Source organism: Schistocerca nitens, chromosome 9, assembly GCF_023898315.1.
Source record: "Schistocerca nitens isolate TAMUIC-IGC-003100 chromosome 9, iqSchNite1.1, whole genome shotgun sequence".
NCBI classification, from domain to species: domain Eukaryota; kingdom Metazoa; phylum Arthropoda; class Insecta; order Orthoptera; family Acrididae; genus Schistocerca; species Schistocerca nitens.
In genome coordinates this window covers 414,410,831-414,428,462 of record NC_064622.1, presented here as the reverse complement: position 1 = coordinate 414,428,462, position 17,632 = coordinate 414,410,831, and the positions used below count along the sequence as shown (strand labels likewise).

The 17,632-nt window shown below is 36.9% G+C and overlaps 1 protein-coding gene across 2 annotated transcripts in view; it reads right to left on the bottom strand.

The window, feature by feature from the left end:
- The window catches only part of LOC126203005 (glycoprotein-N-acetylgalactosamine 3-beta-galactosyltransferase 1-like), a 183,241-nt gene that overhangs the window by 38,893 nt on the left and 126,716 nt on the right, over window positions 1–17,632 (bottom strand). For both annotated transcript variants that reach the window (XM_049937204.1, XM_049937205.1), the window contains one exon: window positions 3,050–3,276. In XM_049937204.1, the coding sequence (XP_049793161.1) occupies window positions 3,050–3,276 (227 nt within the window). The remainder of the gene's footprint in view (window positions 1–3,049; window positions 3,277–17,632) is intronic.

Below are 17,632 nucleotides of genomic sequence, written 5' to 3'. Positions count from 1 at the left end.
GGTTAAACTGGAAGCAGCACATTGATGGTCTGCTGAAACGTCTGAGTTCAGCTACGTATGCTACTAGGGTTATTGCAAATTTTGGTGATAAGAATCTCAGTAAATTAGCTTACTATGCCTACTTTCATTCACTGCTTTCGTATGGCATCATATTCTGGGGTAATTCATCGTTGAGTAGAAAAGTATTCATTGCTCAAAAGCGTGTAATCAGAATAATTGCTGGAGCCCACCCACGGTCATCCTGCAGACATCTATTTAAGGCTCTAGGGATCCTCACAGTAACCTCACAGTATACATATTCACTTATGAAATTTGTTGTTAATAATCCAGCCCAGTTCAAAAGTAATAGCAGTGTGCATAGCTATAACACCAGGAGAAAGGATGATCTTCACTATGCAGGGTTAAATCTGACTTTGGCACAGAAACGGGTAAATTATGCTGCCACAAAAGTCTTTGGTCACCTACCAAACAGCATCAAAAGCCTGACAGATAGCCAACTAACATTTAAAAATAAGTTGAAAGAATTTCTAGATGACAACTCCTTCTACTCATTTGCTGAATTTTTACATATAAATTAAGGGGAGCAAAAAAACAAAAAACAAAAAACAAAAAAGAAAAAAAAACAAAAAACAAAAAAAACTTAAACATTAGTGTCATGCAATATTTTGTGTAATGTAATATCTTGTACAGACATCTTTTATTAACCGACACGTTCAACATCATTACGAAGTGTCGTATTCATGATCTATGGAACAAGTATTAATCTAATCTAATCTAATCTGCTTTCCTCATTTTTTTACATCAAGAGTTCTGGTTGGTAGCAGTCAATAACAAAGCATTGTTTCTTCAGTTATACAGTACACTTGATGATTATTTGAATTTTCATCTGTCATTACTTCATGTCGAAATTCAGGAATCTATGAAGCAGATCCACCACTGGAAGATCTCACTGCTCCATCAGTGCTTATTTGGCTAATGCAATGGTGATATTTCAACCTTGAAAACTATCCATCAGAAACAACAGGGTCTCTTTGTCATGTAAATGAAAGTGAAAATTTGCAACATGGGCTTCAATAATTGACCTGGAAAGTGGCACACCTTCACTCTGCTTCATTAAGGAACACCTATAAAGACATTCATGAAGCTCACTGTGTTTGCAGATATTTTAAACTTCTTAGTTCATTCTCTTCTTTTTCATCCATCCCCTGATTACACGTTCAAGTACATATCTTCACAAGCTAAATTTGCATTTGTATCACCATTTGTCGTATGATCAATAATTTTTAATTTATCACTCACATATAGGCTTTTTGTATCTGAAAAAAAAAAACATAAATAGCACACAGAAACCTAGATTCTGATGAATAATTCATGATGAAAATTATGGTTGTGCTCATTTCAGTTATTGTCAACCATAGTTACATAGTCACTTTGTTGACTGTATCACTGTGTTACTGTGAGATATATTCAGGTATCTGTTTAGCAGTAATTCTGAGATAATGATAGTAAGACAAACCCAAGGTTGAGTTTAGCTGTCCCTATCTATTCCAGTTATTGCTTTCATGGCTTGAAGGTTACAGGGATAAAAGATACTACAGAAATGCCATATGCAGACTGAAATAGGGTTTTTACACCCTGTTAAATCTGAATTGTTAACTAATGAGCATTTTGAAAAAGCAAATCACTTTACAACAGATTAATAGAATTAGTTTGAAAGTAGGCTTCAAATTGATCACATCTGAAACAATGTATAATCAGCAAAATGGTGAGTAAATCCAACAAATTAACAATGACAGTGTAGAGCTAGTTGATGAATTCTTTGCTAGATTCCAAGAGAAAAGAAAACTTGTAGATGATGATCCAGTGAAAAGATCATAGATTACATTACAAAATATGAAGGAGCAACATGGACGCATATTCTTAAAGACTGTAATGCATGAGGAAATCTTATGGAATTATGGTATATTCATTTTGTGATGTACATTTGCAATCCATTTGGTTTGTATGCAGGAGACATGTCAAAAATTTATGATACAGTTATAATGCACTAAAATAGATAATAATACTATAATATTTTTTGGGATATGTAACATCTTGTGTCCAGCTCAAATTTCCAGTTCATCATGCAAGAATTCATCCACTGAGACATAACATTTCACTGTCAGTGCCTCGTATAACTTTCTTTTAAGTGGGCCTAAATTCATCTGCATTAATTTGTTCCCTTTTAATTTATTATAAATTTTCATTTCCATGTAATGAGATCCCTGGGCATACAGTCTGAGGTGGTGGGTCGGGAGCATAAAATTTTCTTTGTTTCTTGCATCATGGGAAAGTACAAAATGGTTTTCTTCGAATAATTCATGTTTGGTGTACAAAATGATAACAACCTCATTATACAGGGTATATCATAATTAATGGCGTAAACGCATACAGTTGAAAGTACACAATACTAGAAGCAAAAAAGTCTCAGTAAACAGGGTTGAAAATGCATACCTTAAGAGCTATGAGCTATTTTTCATCTTCAATACTGTGAAACAAATCTCTTCTACTGCAAGCTCTTTGCTTTCCACATTTTGAGAAGTAGTATTATGGACCAAAACAAGGAAAAAATGTCCAGTAAACATTTTCTCTAAAATGCATACCTTAAAAGTTATGAGCAATTGTTCATTAGAAGAATTGTGTTTCCTGTAGCCTTATTGCTCTTGTCTAACGATGTATTTATTTTCTCAATGAAATTGTTCACTGCACCTATGGTGTTTTTACCTTGTTAAAAACGAAAGTGACTTTTTAGAATAATAGAATATTTTGCAATGAAGTTTTTGATTTGGGTAACAGCAATTTTTTCATATATTTCAGATAAGACTGGGAGAACTGAGATAGAATGATAATTTCCTATGACCTTTTTTGATGCCTTGTTTTTATACAGAAGTGGATGTCAAATGACTAATGTTGATAATGAGATGGGTGGCAATAAGTACAAGAGAAGAAGCAAAATAAATGTGTTACATAGCAAGATACCATATTGTGGAAGACCGACCACTCAACTCACCCATGGCAACATCCTCGCCATCTTTTCCTGAGTTATTGCAGCCTCTGATGTCACCAGATAGTCCCTCCTCAACAAAGCGAAGAACTGCCATTCGACTAAGCACATACCCTGCACCGCCACTCATGAAGCCCTGTGGAGAGAATGGTCGTAGACGCAGACCCACAAAGAGAGCTCTTGAAGCATTCAGAGGCAGCAGCAGGTGGCGTAAATTTTCCATCACCATGAACCTGTTGAAACAAGGCAACAGTTGTAGCCCTCCAATTTACTCAAAATCTGAGAATAAGATTGAAAATAAACATTATGTCCCAAAATAATGTGTGCAGTCTTTGCAACTGAATATCTCTTTAACTAAATCAGACAGAAATGAAAAATGTTTGGTGTTGTATACATTAAGATGGATTTGAATGTGGCATATCCTCAAAATAACCAGCTTCCACTGCAATGCATTGTCGAAAACAACATAGAACAGAGTGACATTCTAAATACACTGTGAATAATGGATTAGCACTGGAGGCTTGATCAATTTGCTCTCTTAGAACATCCAGTGTTTGTTGTTTTGCAACATGCAATATGCTCTTGACAGTACCCCAAGGACATAAGTCTAAGAGGGTTAAATCAATTGACTGACCTGGCTACTTTACAGCAGTTCCTTTTTGTCCTATCCATCTCCAAGGGAATGTGTGAATGACAAATTCCTTCACACCAAGTTGAAAATGGTGTGGCATACCATCCTTTACAAAGTACAAGATCTTCATTGCCAAAAGATTTCTAGGTAATGATAACCTGTGCCAGGCTCTTCAAAGATGTGTGACCCGATTAACTATCAAGATAATGGACCACACCAGACTGATAATCCTCACAGATTTACATGCATTTATTCAGCTATGTATGGATTTTCATTGGTCTAGTACACACAACTGTTGTGGTTGACTGTTCCATTAATCTGAATGGTACCTTCATCTGACCAAAAAATTAGGTCTTGAAAACACTCATGTTCTTCACACATGCTGATCAACCACACACAAAACTCAATTCCCTTATCAGAATCATTCTTGTTCAGAGCATGCTGACATGTAAGACTTCCACCCAGTATCCACAAAATTCTGTGAATAATGGTTTTACTGATCCCCATTTTGAGAGAGCATTAGCTCACAGACTTTTGTTTGGATTGTGTGTATGCCTGAATCACTGCATCAATACTTTTGTTATCTGCTGAAACTCTCTTTCTTCCAGTATTCCCATGTTTACATTATGCACTGTTCCATTGATTTCAAACTTATACTGGATTCTAAACTTATACTGGATTCTAGTAATTGTTGGCTGTGAAGGTAGAGGTGTTACAAATTCATCTCGCCAATGTTGTCAAACCTTACTTGCATTCTTTGTTTTCAGGTAACACTTTAGCACCCACTTCTGCTCTTCAAATGATAACATTGTGTTTATTTCCAATCCTGCAACAAATGGAACGATTACAAGGTTTCCCACTGCTGTCAGAATTATTAACCACACAAAATTGATTCTATTGGGTTTAATTAAAGATAGATTCAGTTTCAAAGAGAGTATACATTAACAAAGGGAAACATTTGAATACTATGTTGACCCATAGTTACTATGATAATACATGTAAAGAGAATTATTTGCTTTTAAAACTAATACATACCATCAGCAACAGATTAATTTTTCCAAAAACAAATCATTTAATTCACAGGCAAGGTAGTTTACAGATTATATGGTAGGTAAGGTGCCATCTATGTGAGTACAATTTTCTTTGGCCTGTCACATTTACTCCTTAGAAGCATGGACCTTACCAAGGTAGGATGGTTTGAGTGCCTCTGTGACGCACATAGCCATAACATAGGTGTAACCACAACAAAGGGGTATCTGTGGAGAGGCCAGATTAACCCATGGTTTCTGGAGAGGGGCTGGCAGTGTTTAGAGTAGTTGCAGGGGAACAGTCTGGATAATTGACCGATCTGGCCTCATAACATTATCCAATAATATCTCATTATGTTAGCAGTGCAAACAGCTGAAAGAAAGGAGCAACTATAGTCACAATGGTTCCTGAGGTCATATAACTCTACTGTATGGCTTAATGCCCCAGGGTAAAATATTCTGGAAGTATAATAGTCCCCCATTTGGACCTATGGGTGGGATCTACTGAAGAGGAGAAATATAATTAGAGTTCTGTGGGTTTGGATCTGGAATATTAGCTGATTTCATTAAGTATGAAGGCTACAGAATTTGGAGAGGAAAATGGATGCACTGATAGTGTAAATTAGTGAAATATGTTGGCAGGAAGAACAGGATATTTGGTTAAATGTGTACAGGGTCATCAACACAATATCAAATAGGAGGAATGCAAGAGTAGCAATAATACTGAGTAAAAAAATAAGAATGTGGGTAAACTACTGTGAACAGTGCCATGAACACATTTTAGTTGCTGAGATTAGACCCAAAGCCCACTGTAATGTTCCCCAAGTGTTAGCAGATTTCGTGACTGTGTGTTTTCATGCAGTAGCACTGAATCCATCTTATCGCTGCTTAATAGTCACTGCGATTATAATAAAACCTCTCTGTAAATATGATCTATGTAACATGAACCGGACCGGCAACCTTTTGTTCTCACTCTTCTTAATCAGCCATTGTCCAGTACGGCCGCAGTTAAGTAGCGATTCTGCTATTTGTGCTCATTTTGCATAATAATAATAATAATCATTATTTAACTTCATTGTGTTTGTAATTAAGAATAATCATATATTTTTTCCTCAGCTTTTTTTCATGAATTTGAAAAGTAAACATGGCTTACTTTGTGTGGGTATGTCTGTTGGTGAATGATCGCGTATTGGCACCAATCAGTGTAATACGTTTGGTTTGCTTTCAAAATAGAACCTGCATCTAAAATTTCACTTTAATCTGCCACCACATCACAACAACCACTGTAGTTTCAGTTTGAATGTCTATTAGCTCAGCAGATGATGAAGAGATTGAAAGAATTTTATGATGATATTAAATAATTATTAAATTAGTTAAAGGAGATAAAAATTTAATTCTGATGGTGGCACTGGAATTTGATAGTAGGAAAAGGATGAGAAGAAAAGTAGAAGAATATGGACTCAAGAAGAGGAATGAAAGGGGAAGCCAGCTAGTATCGTTCTGCACCAAGCACAATTCAGCCATTGTTAATACTTGGTTTAGAAATAATTAAAGAAGACTACATGTGTGGAAGAGACCTGGAGACAATGGAAGGATTGAAATAATCACATAATGAGAAAAATGTAGTAGGAAAACGCTGGCAGAATATAAATAGTTTAAAAGTAAAGGAGAGGACTCACAGAATCCAGAGGTGTTGAGTTGCCAACAGGCAACACAAAAGAGAAGGAAAGTGTGGTATTGGCCACAATCCAGTCGGCTGCACTTTCAAATACACTTTCAGTTACACCGCTGTATTTCCATCAGCCACCACCATGGCATGGAGACACTGCCGCAAATGATTACGCCACTACCAGTGAGATACAAGCATTCCCTCTCCAGACCTCCAGCAGCAGGTGTACTTAAGTTCGAACAGTCATGCACTTATAACGTTACAGCCTCCCCCAGGACTCATATGAAATGTCCGATACCACCTTTTTTTATACGCATCCAGATAGTTAGCGGACAATTCAGTGCTTCCTAAGGCCTTGTGTGTGTGTCTTTATATGTATCATTCTGTCCTATTTGATAAAAAGCTTGATATTCATTGCGAAGGCATGTAGAATATTCTAGAACCATGTGCATTGTCGTAATTATCAGTGGATTGTTGTCATTCATAAAATTATGTACATATACTAAATTAAGTAACTAATCAAGAAATTTAAGTAATAAGTCCTTAGCAATAAACATCTAGAGACTGCAGAGATGTTAGCATGAAAAATCAATGCTTCTAATTAACAAAATGGTGATCTAAATATCCAGCAACAGAAGACCACAAACAGCTTGAAAGTTATTACTAAGCAATGTATTTTCATTTGCTATTTACTTTTATGTCTTCCTTTGTAATTAATAATCTTTGTAATTATATTTCTAATTAACTCTTCAATTGTTTACATCTCACAGTTTTCCAATTTCCAGAATTTGAGGCCTTATTTGTGAATTTTAAAAATGGTTCAAATGGCTCTGAGCACTATGGGACTCAACATCTTAGGTCATTAGTCCCCTAGAACTTAGAACTACTTAAACCTAACTAACCCAAGGACATCACACACACCCATGCCCAAGGCAGGATTCGAACCTGCGACCGTAGCAGTCCCGCGGTTCCGGACTGCAGTGCCAGAACCGCTAGACCACCGCGGCCGGCTGTGAATTTTATATATGTAATTGGATAAAGCACGAGATCTGTACTACCATTGCATATTAGTAACCAAATCCAAACTATAATTAATTACATTGCTAAAATAATATGAGAGACATTATTGTCATTAAAGTTCAGAATGATTTTCTTGTGGAAAACTAAAGATATTACTATAAAAGATTGTCATTGAATATTGTATTTTATACCTTATTTGGCTGTAACATCAGTTTCTTTACATTTTGTAAATTTTAATTGTAACATCAAAATTGTGCAAAATTAATAATGCTTTATTTTGGAAGTTATTGTTAAAATTCTATATAAAGCAATGCTGCAAGAAGTCAGTTTTAAAGTTACTTTTGGTAGTCAAAGAGATCAGTGAAGTCTGTCCGTGTTTTGTTTACATGACGAGTGTGCAGTTCGGATGTCAATTAATGTGAATAAGTTTTGTGAATCATGAAAATTTCCCATTCATTCATCAATGGACCAGGCAGAGGGAACTTAAGTTAAGTAACATTCAACATGAATTGTTGCACACTGATCCCATTTTGTGTGTTTGCCAGTTGAATAACATTTACAGATTTTCATAGTGACCAGATCTCAATATCTTCTGGATAAACATTGTATTGAAGAGTGAGGGCCCCTACACTGTGGCAGCTAGAAACAATGCATGGACTGCATTTGGGCAGATGGACTGGTTTGGGATGAGGTTGTGTCGGGTGGGGTTGGTAGGGAAGAGAGTATTGAGAGGCAGAAAGAGTTTGGGTGGGTAGCTAATGGCTTGTTTAAGGGAGAGAACAGATTTTACTGGCTAGCAATGTGGCAGGGAGGTGTGGCAGGTGCACAGGCTAGGCATGTGATACACAGATACTGCAGCCAATGGGCTGGGGCACACAATGAGGGTGTCATGGAGGCATGGACTGGAAGGGACAAATTACTGAGTAGAGGATGTGGATGAGTGGGTTAACAGAGACTTGAGGCCAGAAGGATTGTGGGGAGAGAAAGATGTGTTGCCAGGATAAAGTCTAACTGCATAGTTCAGCTTTCCAGAAAAAATGGTGGTCGAGGAAAGGATCCAGATAGCGTGAGTTGTAAAGCAGCCATTAACTCAAGCATGTTGTACTCAGCTACATGTTGTGCCACTAGGTGGTCAACCTGGTTTTTGGCCACAATTTTGTGGTGACTATTTGGTAATAATAAAAGAAGGGAAATCTGAAAGATGGAAGGACTATATACAGGGTTTATGTAAGGGAAAAAATCTTTAAGGCAGTACTATAAAAAGAGAAGAGGAGGTAAATGACAAAGAGATATGAGACTGTGAGCAGAATTTGACTGAGCTCTGAAAGACCTAATGCAAATCAAGTTTCCTGAAGTAAATGACATTCTCTCAGAATCAATGAGATCTTTTGGAGAGCCAGCCATGAAAAAACTATTCTACATTGTATGCAAGATATATCAGGAAGGTGAAATACCATTAGAGTTGAAGAAGAATGTAGTAATTCCTGTTCCAAAGGTGCAGGTGTTAATGGGCATGAATATTACTGAAAAAGCAATTTAATGCATCATAGCTGCAATTTACTGACAATTATTGTTCACAAAAGAATGGAAAAACTGGCAGAAGGTGACCTCGGAGAAGATCATTTTGGGTGCTGGAGAAGGTCAGTTAAAGTAAAGCAACCCAATGTTTAAAGCTTTTGTAGACTCAGAGAAAGCTTTTGACAATGTTGATGAGCATGCAGTCTTCGAAATTCTGAAGGAAACAGGTGTGAAATACAGGGAGCAAAAAGGGACTGGAATTTCAGGTTGGAACCAAATGGAAGGCTTAAACCAGAGGCTCAGATGAGTGTGTCATGTTCATGGATGTGGATTGCATGACCTCTGCTATTCGATGAAGAACTTTAGGACTCTGCTCCCCCCATCTAGTAAGTCATGTGGCAACTACATGCAGGAAATGGGTATTATGATAGTGAGGTATGTTTGGAATGCACCTGTGGGTTCCTAGTATACTGAAATCCCTCCACAGTCCCACTGAGATATGTTTCGATTTTACACAGAGAAGAATATCAGCCCCATTAATTAGAGTGGCGTTCATCATGGCAGACTGGAGAAATAAAATTAGATAACTGCAGAAGCATCTGTGGAAAGGTCCCAGAACTAGTTTCACTTGTAAATAGTAATAATGCCCACATATTACTGGGGAGAGAAAACTGGCTAAAACCAGATATTAACAACAATGAAATTCTAAGTTCTGACTGGATTGTGTATTGCACAGATACGTTGAATGCCATTAGAGGAGCTGTGTTTATAACTGTAAATAATATGATAATATCTAGTGAGGTTAATACAATCCTGAATGAAAAATGATTGAGTGAAGGTAAGTGTTAAAAGTGGATCGAGCATGTCAATTGGATGATTTCATAGGCTTCTTGCCTCAGAAACAGCAATAGCAGAACATTTGGGGTGAAGCTTCACAAAGATTTTGTGTAACTTTCATAGTCATAGTATTATGGGAAGATTTCAAGTTACCTACAATCGCTGGGAAACTGTAGTGATTAGACTAGGGAAAGAGAACTGGGTGAAATTGTTCTAAATGCCTTATCTGCAAATGGCCTTGAGCATTTAATTAGAGTGCCAACTTGTGAAAGTAACATCTTGGATCCCCCAGTCGGCAACAGGCCTGATTTTTTTGACTTAGTTAATGTTGATCACAGAATCAGTGATCATGAGGTCATTACAGCATCATTAAACACTGCTGTAAACAGGAATGTAAAGAACAGTAGGAATATACTCTGCTTAGAAAGTGCACTAAAACAGAGAGAGAGAATATCACATTATCTGAACTGTGAACATGAAACATTATTCTCCAAATCTCCAAGCCTGAAAATGATAAGCATAAAAGGACAAAGTTCAAGAGTATTCTTCTACAATATGCCTTAGGCATGTATATGCCCCACAAAGTTGTGAGGAACATTGAAAACCTGTTATGGTTTACTGTTGTATGAGAAAGCTGCACATTTAAACACAGCAAAAGCCTCATAGACAAAAAAAATTGAAAAATGTCAAAATAAGCATAAGAAGGGCCATGTGTGAAGTGTGCAATGAATTTGAAAGTAAAATATATCTACTGATCTGGCAGAAAATCTTAAGAAGTTTTGGTCTTATATTAACTCAATAAATAGAACCAAGCCATCTGTCAGCACACTGTAGTGATAATGGCACCAAAACAGAGGATACAGAGGAAAGGCAGAAAAACCAGACTCCTTTTTCCAAAACAGTTTCCCTGATAAATATCATACTATGGTTCCTCCTCTAAAACATTCACAAATGTCAAAATAGCAGCTATCGAATTAAGTGCCCTTGAGATAGAAAACATATTGAAATTACTCAACAGGTGAAAGGCCAATGGTCTTAATGGGATATCAGAATGATTCTACATAGAGAATGAAAATAATGTGCTCCTCTTCTAGCAGCAATATACCATAGGTCACTGTGGGAGCAAAGTGTTTCTAGTGATTTGAAAAAAGCACAGGCCATTACCATTTTCAATAAGGACTGGAAAACAAACACTAAATACTAGGTATACACCACTGACATCAATTTGCTGCAGAATTTTTAAACATGTTCTTTTCTGCTCATTTCTAGAGACTGAAAATCTCCTCTGTAGATCCCAAAAACAATGATTCTGCAAAACCCAGTTCACCCTGTTCATACATGAGACCCAGAAAGTGGTAGGTACCAGCACCCACATTGATGCCATATTTTTTACATTCCAGAAAGGATTCACTACAGTTACACACTACTGTCTAATAAACAAAATAATAGTGTACAGAATATCAGCAATCAGAATTCAGCATGTCATTCTTAATGGACAGACATCTTCAGACATAAAAGTAACTTCAAGTGTACCACAAGGTAGTGTTATAGGACCATTATTTTTCATAACATATACAGACTTAATCCTCTAAAACTTGCACCGCAAATATTGTGGAAATGGAAAGTGCTATTGATGTGTGGTTCTGACACAATGGATAGGTAGTCAATGGCTCGTATCATTAGCCAATAAACAGACTGTAATGATGCTTAGAAAGTGTATTTTTTGTGCAAACATACACTTTTTTAAATGGAACAATGCCTGTTGACATTAACAAACTAAAAGAAGGTTAAATTAGAATGTCAGTGGCATTTTTTATGAAATTCTAGTGCGAGTTGTTTACAAGATTTCATATTTTGAAAAGTTCCAGCAATGACACTTGTTTGTGCCATTCAACCTGTGTATTTGCTAGGAATGACATTATGTTTGCCTACAGTGTGCTTGTGTGTTCCTTGAGTGTGTTACAACTTTCTAGTCAGTTAGTGTGTGACAGTCCCAGCAATAGATTCTGAGTGGACAATGGAATTTATCAGTGCAGAAAAACCCAACATGCTCATGATGTCTGGAGAATGTAGAAATAATGCAGTTCATTCTTTTACAGTGTATGTGGCATGATATCCCAATTGATGTCAACCATCTAGGCTATTATTTATGAACCTCTTCAACCAGTTATGTGAAAGTGGTAGCATAACACCTAAACTACATAACAGAAGGAAACAAGTGACAATTGAAGAGGAGGAAGTTAATGTTCTTGCTGGTTTTGCAACTGATCTGCACATTAGCTCATGTGCAATTGCACGAGGAAGTACCATGAGTTATGCAGATGTCCTATGCATTCTCCATCGACATAGGTTCCATCTCTATCACATATCTCTCCATCAAGAGCTGCATGAAAATGATTATGAGAATCATGTTAACTTCTGTACATGAGTATTAAGAAAGGATATTAAAGATGTATCATGTATCTTCTTTGCTGATGAAGCCACATTTACCTATCATGGGCAGGTAAACCACTGAACCAGGCACTATTGGTCTGTTAATGATCCTTGTTGGCTTCGTCAGGTGGAATGTCAGAGTCCATGAATGGTACACGTATGGTGTGGGATAGTGAACCATCAACTAATAGACCTGTTTTTCATAGACAGAACATTGATTGCCACAAGTATCACAGCCTCCTAAGAGAATGCCTTCAACGGGAGCTTGAAGACATTCCTCTGCAGACTGGGATGAACCTATGGCTGTCCAGCCCACAGTGGCTGAAGTACTGCAGTATGTCTTCATCAATGGTTTCCAAATCATTGGACTGGAAGCAGAGGATCTGTATCTTGGCTAGCCCATTACCTGGATTTGACACCTGTTGATTTTTTTCTGTAGAGAAAGCTGCGAGTTGCTGGCTACAAGGATATATCTTTGCACCCAGTGATATGCAATGACATTTTTGCTGAAATGCTGGTATGTGTGTAGCTGTCATTCCATTCCAATCTGGAAGCATGTATTGCCACTGCCAGCGGTCATTTTGAACACAACCTGTGATGACCAATTGTCTCATTACTGGCCAGAATCCACATAACTAGTGTATGCACTTATGTTATTATTTAATGTGTGCTACTACAGGTATTGTACAAGTGTTGGTGTGGGAATTTTTCAAAGTACAATATCTTGTAAACAACTTGCACTAGAATCCTGCAACCAACACCAATAACATTATAATTTAGTCTATGTTTAGTCTCTTAATGCCAATAGGCTTTGTTCCATTTTTTAAAAAAAGTTTGTATGTTTGCATATAAATACATGTTCTAAGTATTATTACAATCTGTTGATTGGCTAACAATATGAGCCCCTGACTACCAACCCATTCTGTGAAAACTTCACATCAGTACCACATTCCATTTCTGCAATATCTGTGGTTCAAGTTCTAGGTGATACAGCCTTTATAAATTATGTAGTGGATAATGCTGGAAGTTCTGTGAGACTTATCACAGATGATGTTGTTGTATACAGAGAAGCTGCAATGCTAGAAAACAGTAGTAAATGCAGGAAGACCAGATGCTTCACCCTTGGTGCACAGGGATTGGCAGTTGACCCTCGGCATAAACAAACAAAATGTAATGCACGTAAGTAGGTATCCATTAATGCAATATTACACAATTGCAGAATAATCCCTGGAAACAGTTATATCCATAATATACCTAGGGGTAAGCTTACAGGATGATTTAAAGTGGAACAACCACATAACATTGCAGGTAAGGCAGATGTCAGACAGATTTGTTGGGAGAATCCTCAGGAAATGTAGTCCACACAAAGGAGGTAACTTACAGAACCCTTGTTCAACCAATAGTTGAATATTGCTTATCCTTCTGGAATCTGCACTGGACAGGATTGATATTTATTTGTTTATTTGCTATCTTCTTTTAGTCTCCTTTTTTAAAAAAAAAAAAAAAAAAAAAAAAAAAGAAGAGGAGTACACTGCCTTTTGACAGTATAGTACTGCATTTTTCTTCTGTGCAATCTAAGATTTCGGCTTTCACTCCCTTGTTGAGTACAATGTTCTTAGACCATTAACATCATTTTGCTGTGTACTGTGCAGGATGACAAATACACAGTTCGACACATTTGCTTAACATTGATATAAATGGTACAAACCTAACATTTAGTAGGAATTCAGCACATTGCTGTACAAGCTTTGAGCTGATTTTACTGGATATGATATGCTTGTACAGATGGGCTGCATTGCTACAAGACATTAATTTTGTACAATTTACATGATTGTTAAGAAACTGTGTTGAACTGTGTATTTACCATCCTGTAGAGTACATAGCAAAATAATATTAATGCTCTGAGAACATTGTGCTTGACAATGCTGTGAAAACCAAAATCTAGATTGTACAAAGATAAATACAGTAATATACATTCAAACGGTGGTGTATTCTTTCAAAATATACTGTATGACTGTGGTACAGCACCATCAAAAACTTCTTTTAGTCTGTTATCTAGATACAAGAACAGACCAAATGTTGCACATGAATTAGTACATATGACTGTCACACACAAAATTTTAACATACAGTAATTTCAAATGAGTCAGTATAACTAAACATGATTATGTTTAGGGAAAAATACACATAAATATCTAATTTAAAAAATATAACAATGAAAACAATCAATTATTGATGAAATTATGTAATTGGATGGATAAAAAAATCTACTCACGAAAAGACTGTTGTGATTGGCAAGCTTTCAGGGCCAGTGGCTCCTTCTTCAGGCAGAAGGGTTAAGGGGTAAGGAAGAATGGTGAAGGAAAAGGATTGGAGAGGTCTAGGAAAAGGGGTAGATTTCAGGAAAGTCACCCACAAACGCGGATCAGGGGAGACTTACCATATAGGATGAGAAGGAAAGTCTTTCCTTCTCATTTTGGGTAGATTTCAGGAATGTCACCCAGAACTGTGGGTCGGCGGATGATGATGATGATGATGATTATGATGATGATGATGTTTGGTTTGTGGGGTGCTCAACTGTATGGTCATCAGCACCCATAAACATTCCCAATCTATACACAGTCCATCTATCCTCATTTGTGAATGATGATCAAATGATGAGGACAACACAAACACCCAGTCCCAGGCAGAGAAAATCTCCAACCCAGCCGGGAATTGAACCTGGGACCCTGTGATCCAGAGCTAGCAACACTTGCCACTAGACCACGAGTTGCAGTCGTGGGTCAGGGGAGACTTACCATGTAGGATAAGAAGGAAAGTCTTTCCTTCTCACCCCATACCATAAGTCTCCCCCGACCCACGATTCTGGGCGACTTTCCTGAAATTTATGCTTTTTCCTCAACCAGTCCAGTCCCTTTCCTTCACTCTTTTTCTTTCTCCTTCAATCCTTCTGCCTGAAGAAGGTGCCACTGGCTCTGAAAGCTTGCCAATCACAACAATAATTAAAAAAATAATAATAATAATAATATAAATAATGGGTTGTTACATAAGTTCATAGTATTTTTCCATAAGTTTAATAAACACAACAGATACACATAATAGAAACTTTAGTCATCAAAAATATATTCTCCTTCACTATTTACAATAGTCTGCTAACATTGGCAAACTTTTCAATTCTGTGACTGTAGAAATCACATGGTTTTGAGGTGAAAAACTTATCAAGCCAAGTTATGAGTGCACTTTCATCTGGAAGAGAATTTTCTTGATAGTTGTTCAAAAGAAAGCAGAAAAGATGAAAATCTGTGTGCACAAGATCAAATGAAGAAGGTGGGTGTGAAATGACTTCCCAACCTATGTAGAGGTTTTTGTTAGTCTAGCAGAATGCAGGTGGGTGTTATATGAAGTAGCATCACTTCACACAGTCTTTCTGGGCATTGTTCTTGGACTACGTGTGCATGACATCTCAATTGTCAACAATGTATGACAGCAGTAGTAATTACACCCCAGGAAAGCAATTTGTAGCACAGCACACAATTGCTGTGCATCACAATATCTTTTGCGGATGCACACAGGTCTCTGTACAGGGAGTTTCTGCTTTGTTTGGGCTCAACAATTTTTTCCTTAAGTTAGCATAAGAGCCTTGTTTCTAATTACTAGTAACAATGCAAAATAGGAATGGTTGGTGTTATCAGTGAGCCAATTGATGATGAACAAACAGAGAGGCTCATATGCCCACCCACAATTTTTTTTAAATTTTGGCGTAGAACATGCAGTACCCATACACCCAATTTTTGGACTTCCCCACTATATGAAAATGTTGCACGATGGTGGAATAATCACAGTTCATCATATTTTCCAGTTCTTGAGTATACTGACATGGCTCATTGTAGATTATTGTGTTTAAATGATCTTCATCACACCCTAAAGGTCTTCCTGAATGTGGAGACTCACTAACATCAAAATGATCCTCCTTAAAATGAGAAAACTACTTTATTGCTATGCTCCACCCAACGGCATTATCCCCATACACAGCGCAAATGTTTCTGGCTGCCACTGCTTCTGTCATCCCTCTGCTGAACTCAAACAGAAGAATTTGTTGGAAATGTTCTGATTTCTCCATCAGGCACATCATTTTCTAGTGTCCACAGCTCCACTCACTATGACAATTGTTCTTCCTGCAGACCATTCACGACTAAAAGGAAAGTTGGGAAGTAACAGTGGAACAAAAAGTACCCTCCGCCACACACCCTAAGGTGACTTGCAGAGTATAGGTGTAAATTTAAATGTAGATGTAGCCATAGAAGATTCAACTGGTCACTAGTTCCTCTCTGTGTCTTCCAGGATATGACACACAGTTTTGACCTACCACAAACATTCATTTGAGTATAGACGCTGACAAGAAGAGAAGCACCCAGAAGGGGATGAGAAAATAAAATGAAACGTCATGTCTTGAGAGGTTTTGTGGTTTCATTTAAATGACTGAAAAACTGAGTGAAATTTACAAAGTACTTGAGCTCACTTATCATTACGATGTAGTTATCTCCCGCATGCATTGAGTTGGTTGAGAAGGGAGTCACATTGAGTTGGTTGAGAAGGGAGCCATTGTATGCTTTCCTAAGGCAATCTATCCCCAGAAGTTATAACTGGTTATTGATATTATTGATACCAGTACTGGGACAGAGTAGATGTCTGACCTGGTCCCACACAAGTTCTATTGGGGACAGGTCTGTGGATTTTGCTGGCCACGGGAGCACCTGAACATCACACAGTCAATTCAGAGAAACATGTAATTTGTAGATAAGCATTGCCCTATTTAAAATGGTATGATGATACTTTTGCATGAGAGATGAGAGGTAAAACTTGAGGACTAGAGATAGGAAAAACTGTTCTTTTCAGAGATCGGATCAGAACCGGCCACTCACTGAAATGAACAAGCTCTTTTTCATGACTCAGCTCTCACCATTCACTCACAAAAATAAGTAAAAGGAAAGTACATTGCCTTTTTAATTCAGGTCATTAAACTTGTATTTTTATCTGATTTTGAAAGAAAATATAAAGAGAAGTAATAATTTTGTGTTATGTCCCTAGTAATTTTCAGATATAAGAGTTTTTTTTTAAAATTTCGTCTGTTGTAAAAATTATAAATATTACAACAAAATCTTAAATATTTTTATCAAGTAGAAAAATTTTAAAAATGAAGACTGATTCTTATTATTTTTTGATACTTTTATTGGGAAAAAACAACACAAACAGTATAACAACTGCAATTGAAGTGTATCTGCAGTCATCATTTACAATCAGTATTACCATGCATGGTCCCATAAAGAAAAAATGAATCAATATTGTCATTTATAAATAAAATTTGACCCATTGTAGTTGATGTGAGTCTCTTTATCTTCTTAGTTCACATTTTCCTGCTTTTGAAAATATTCATTCACAGGCCACAGATATTGC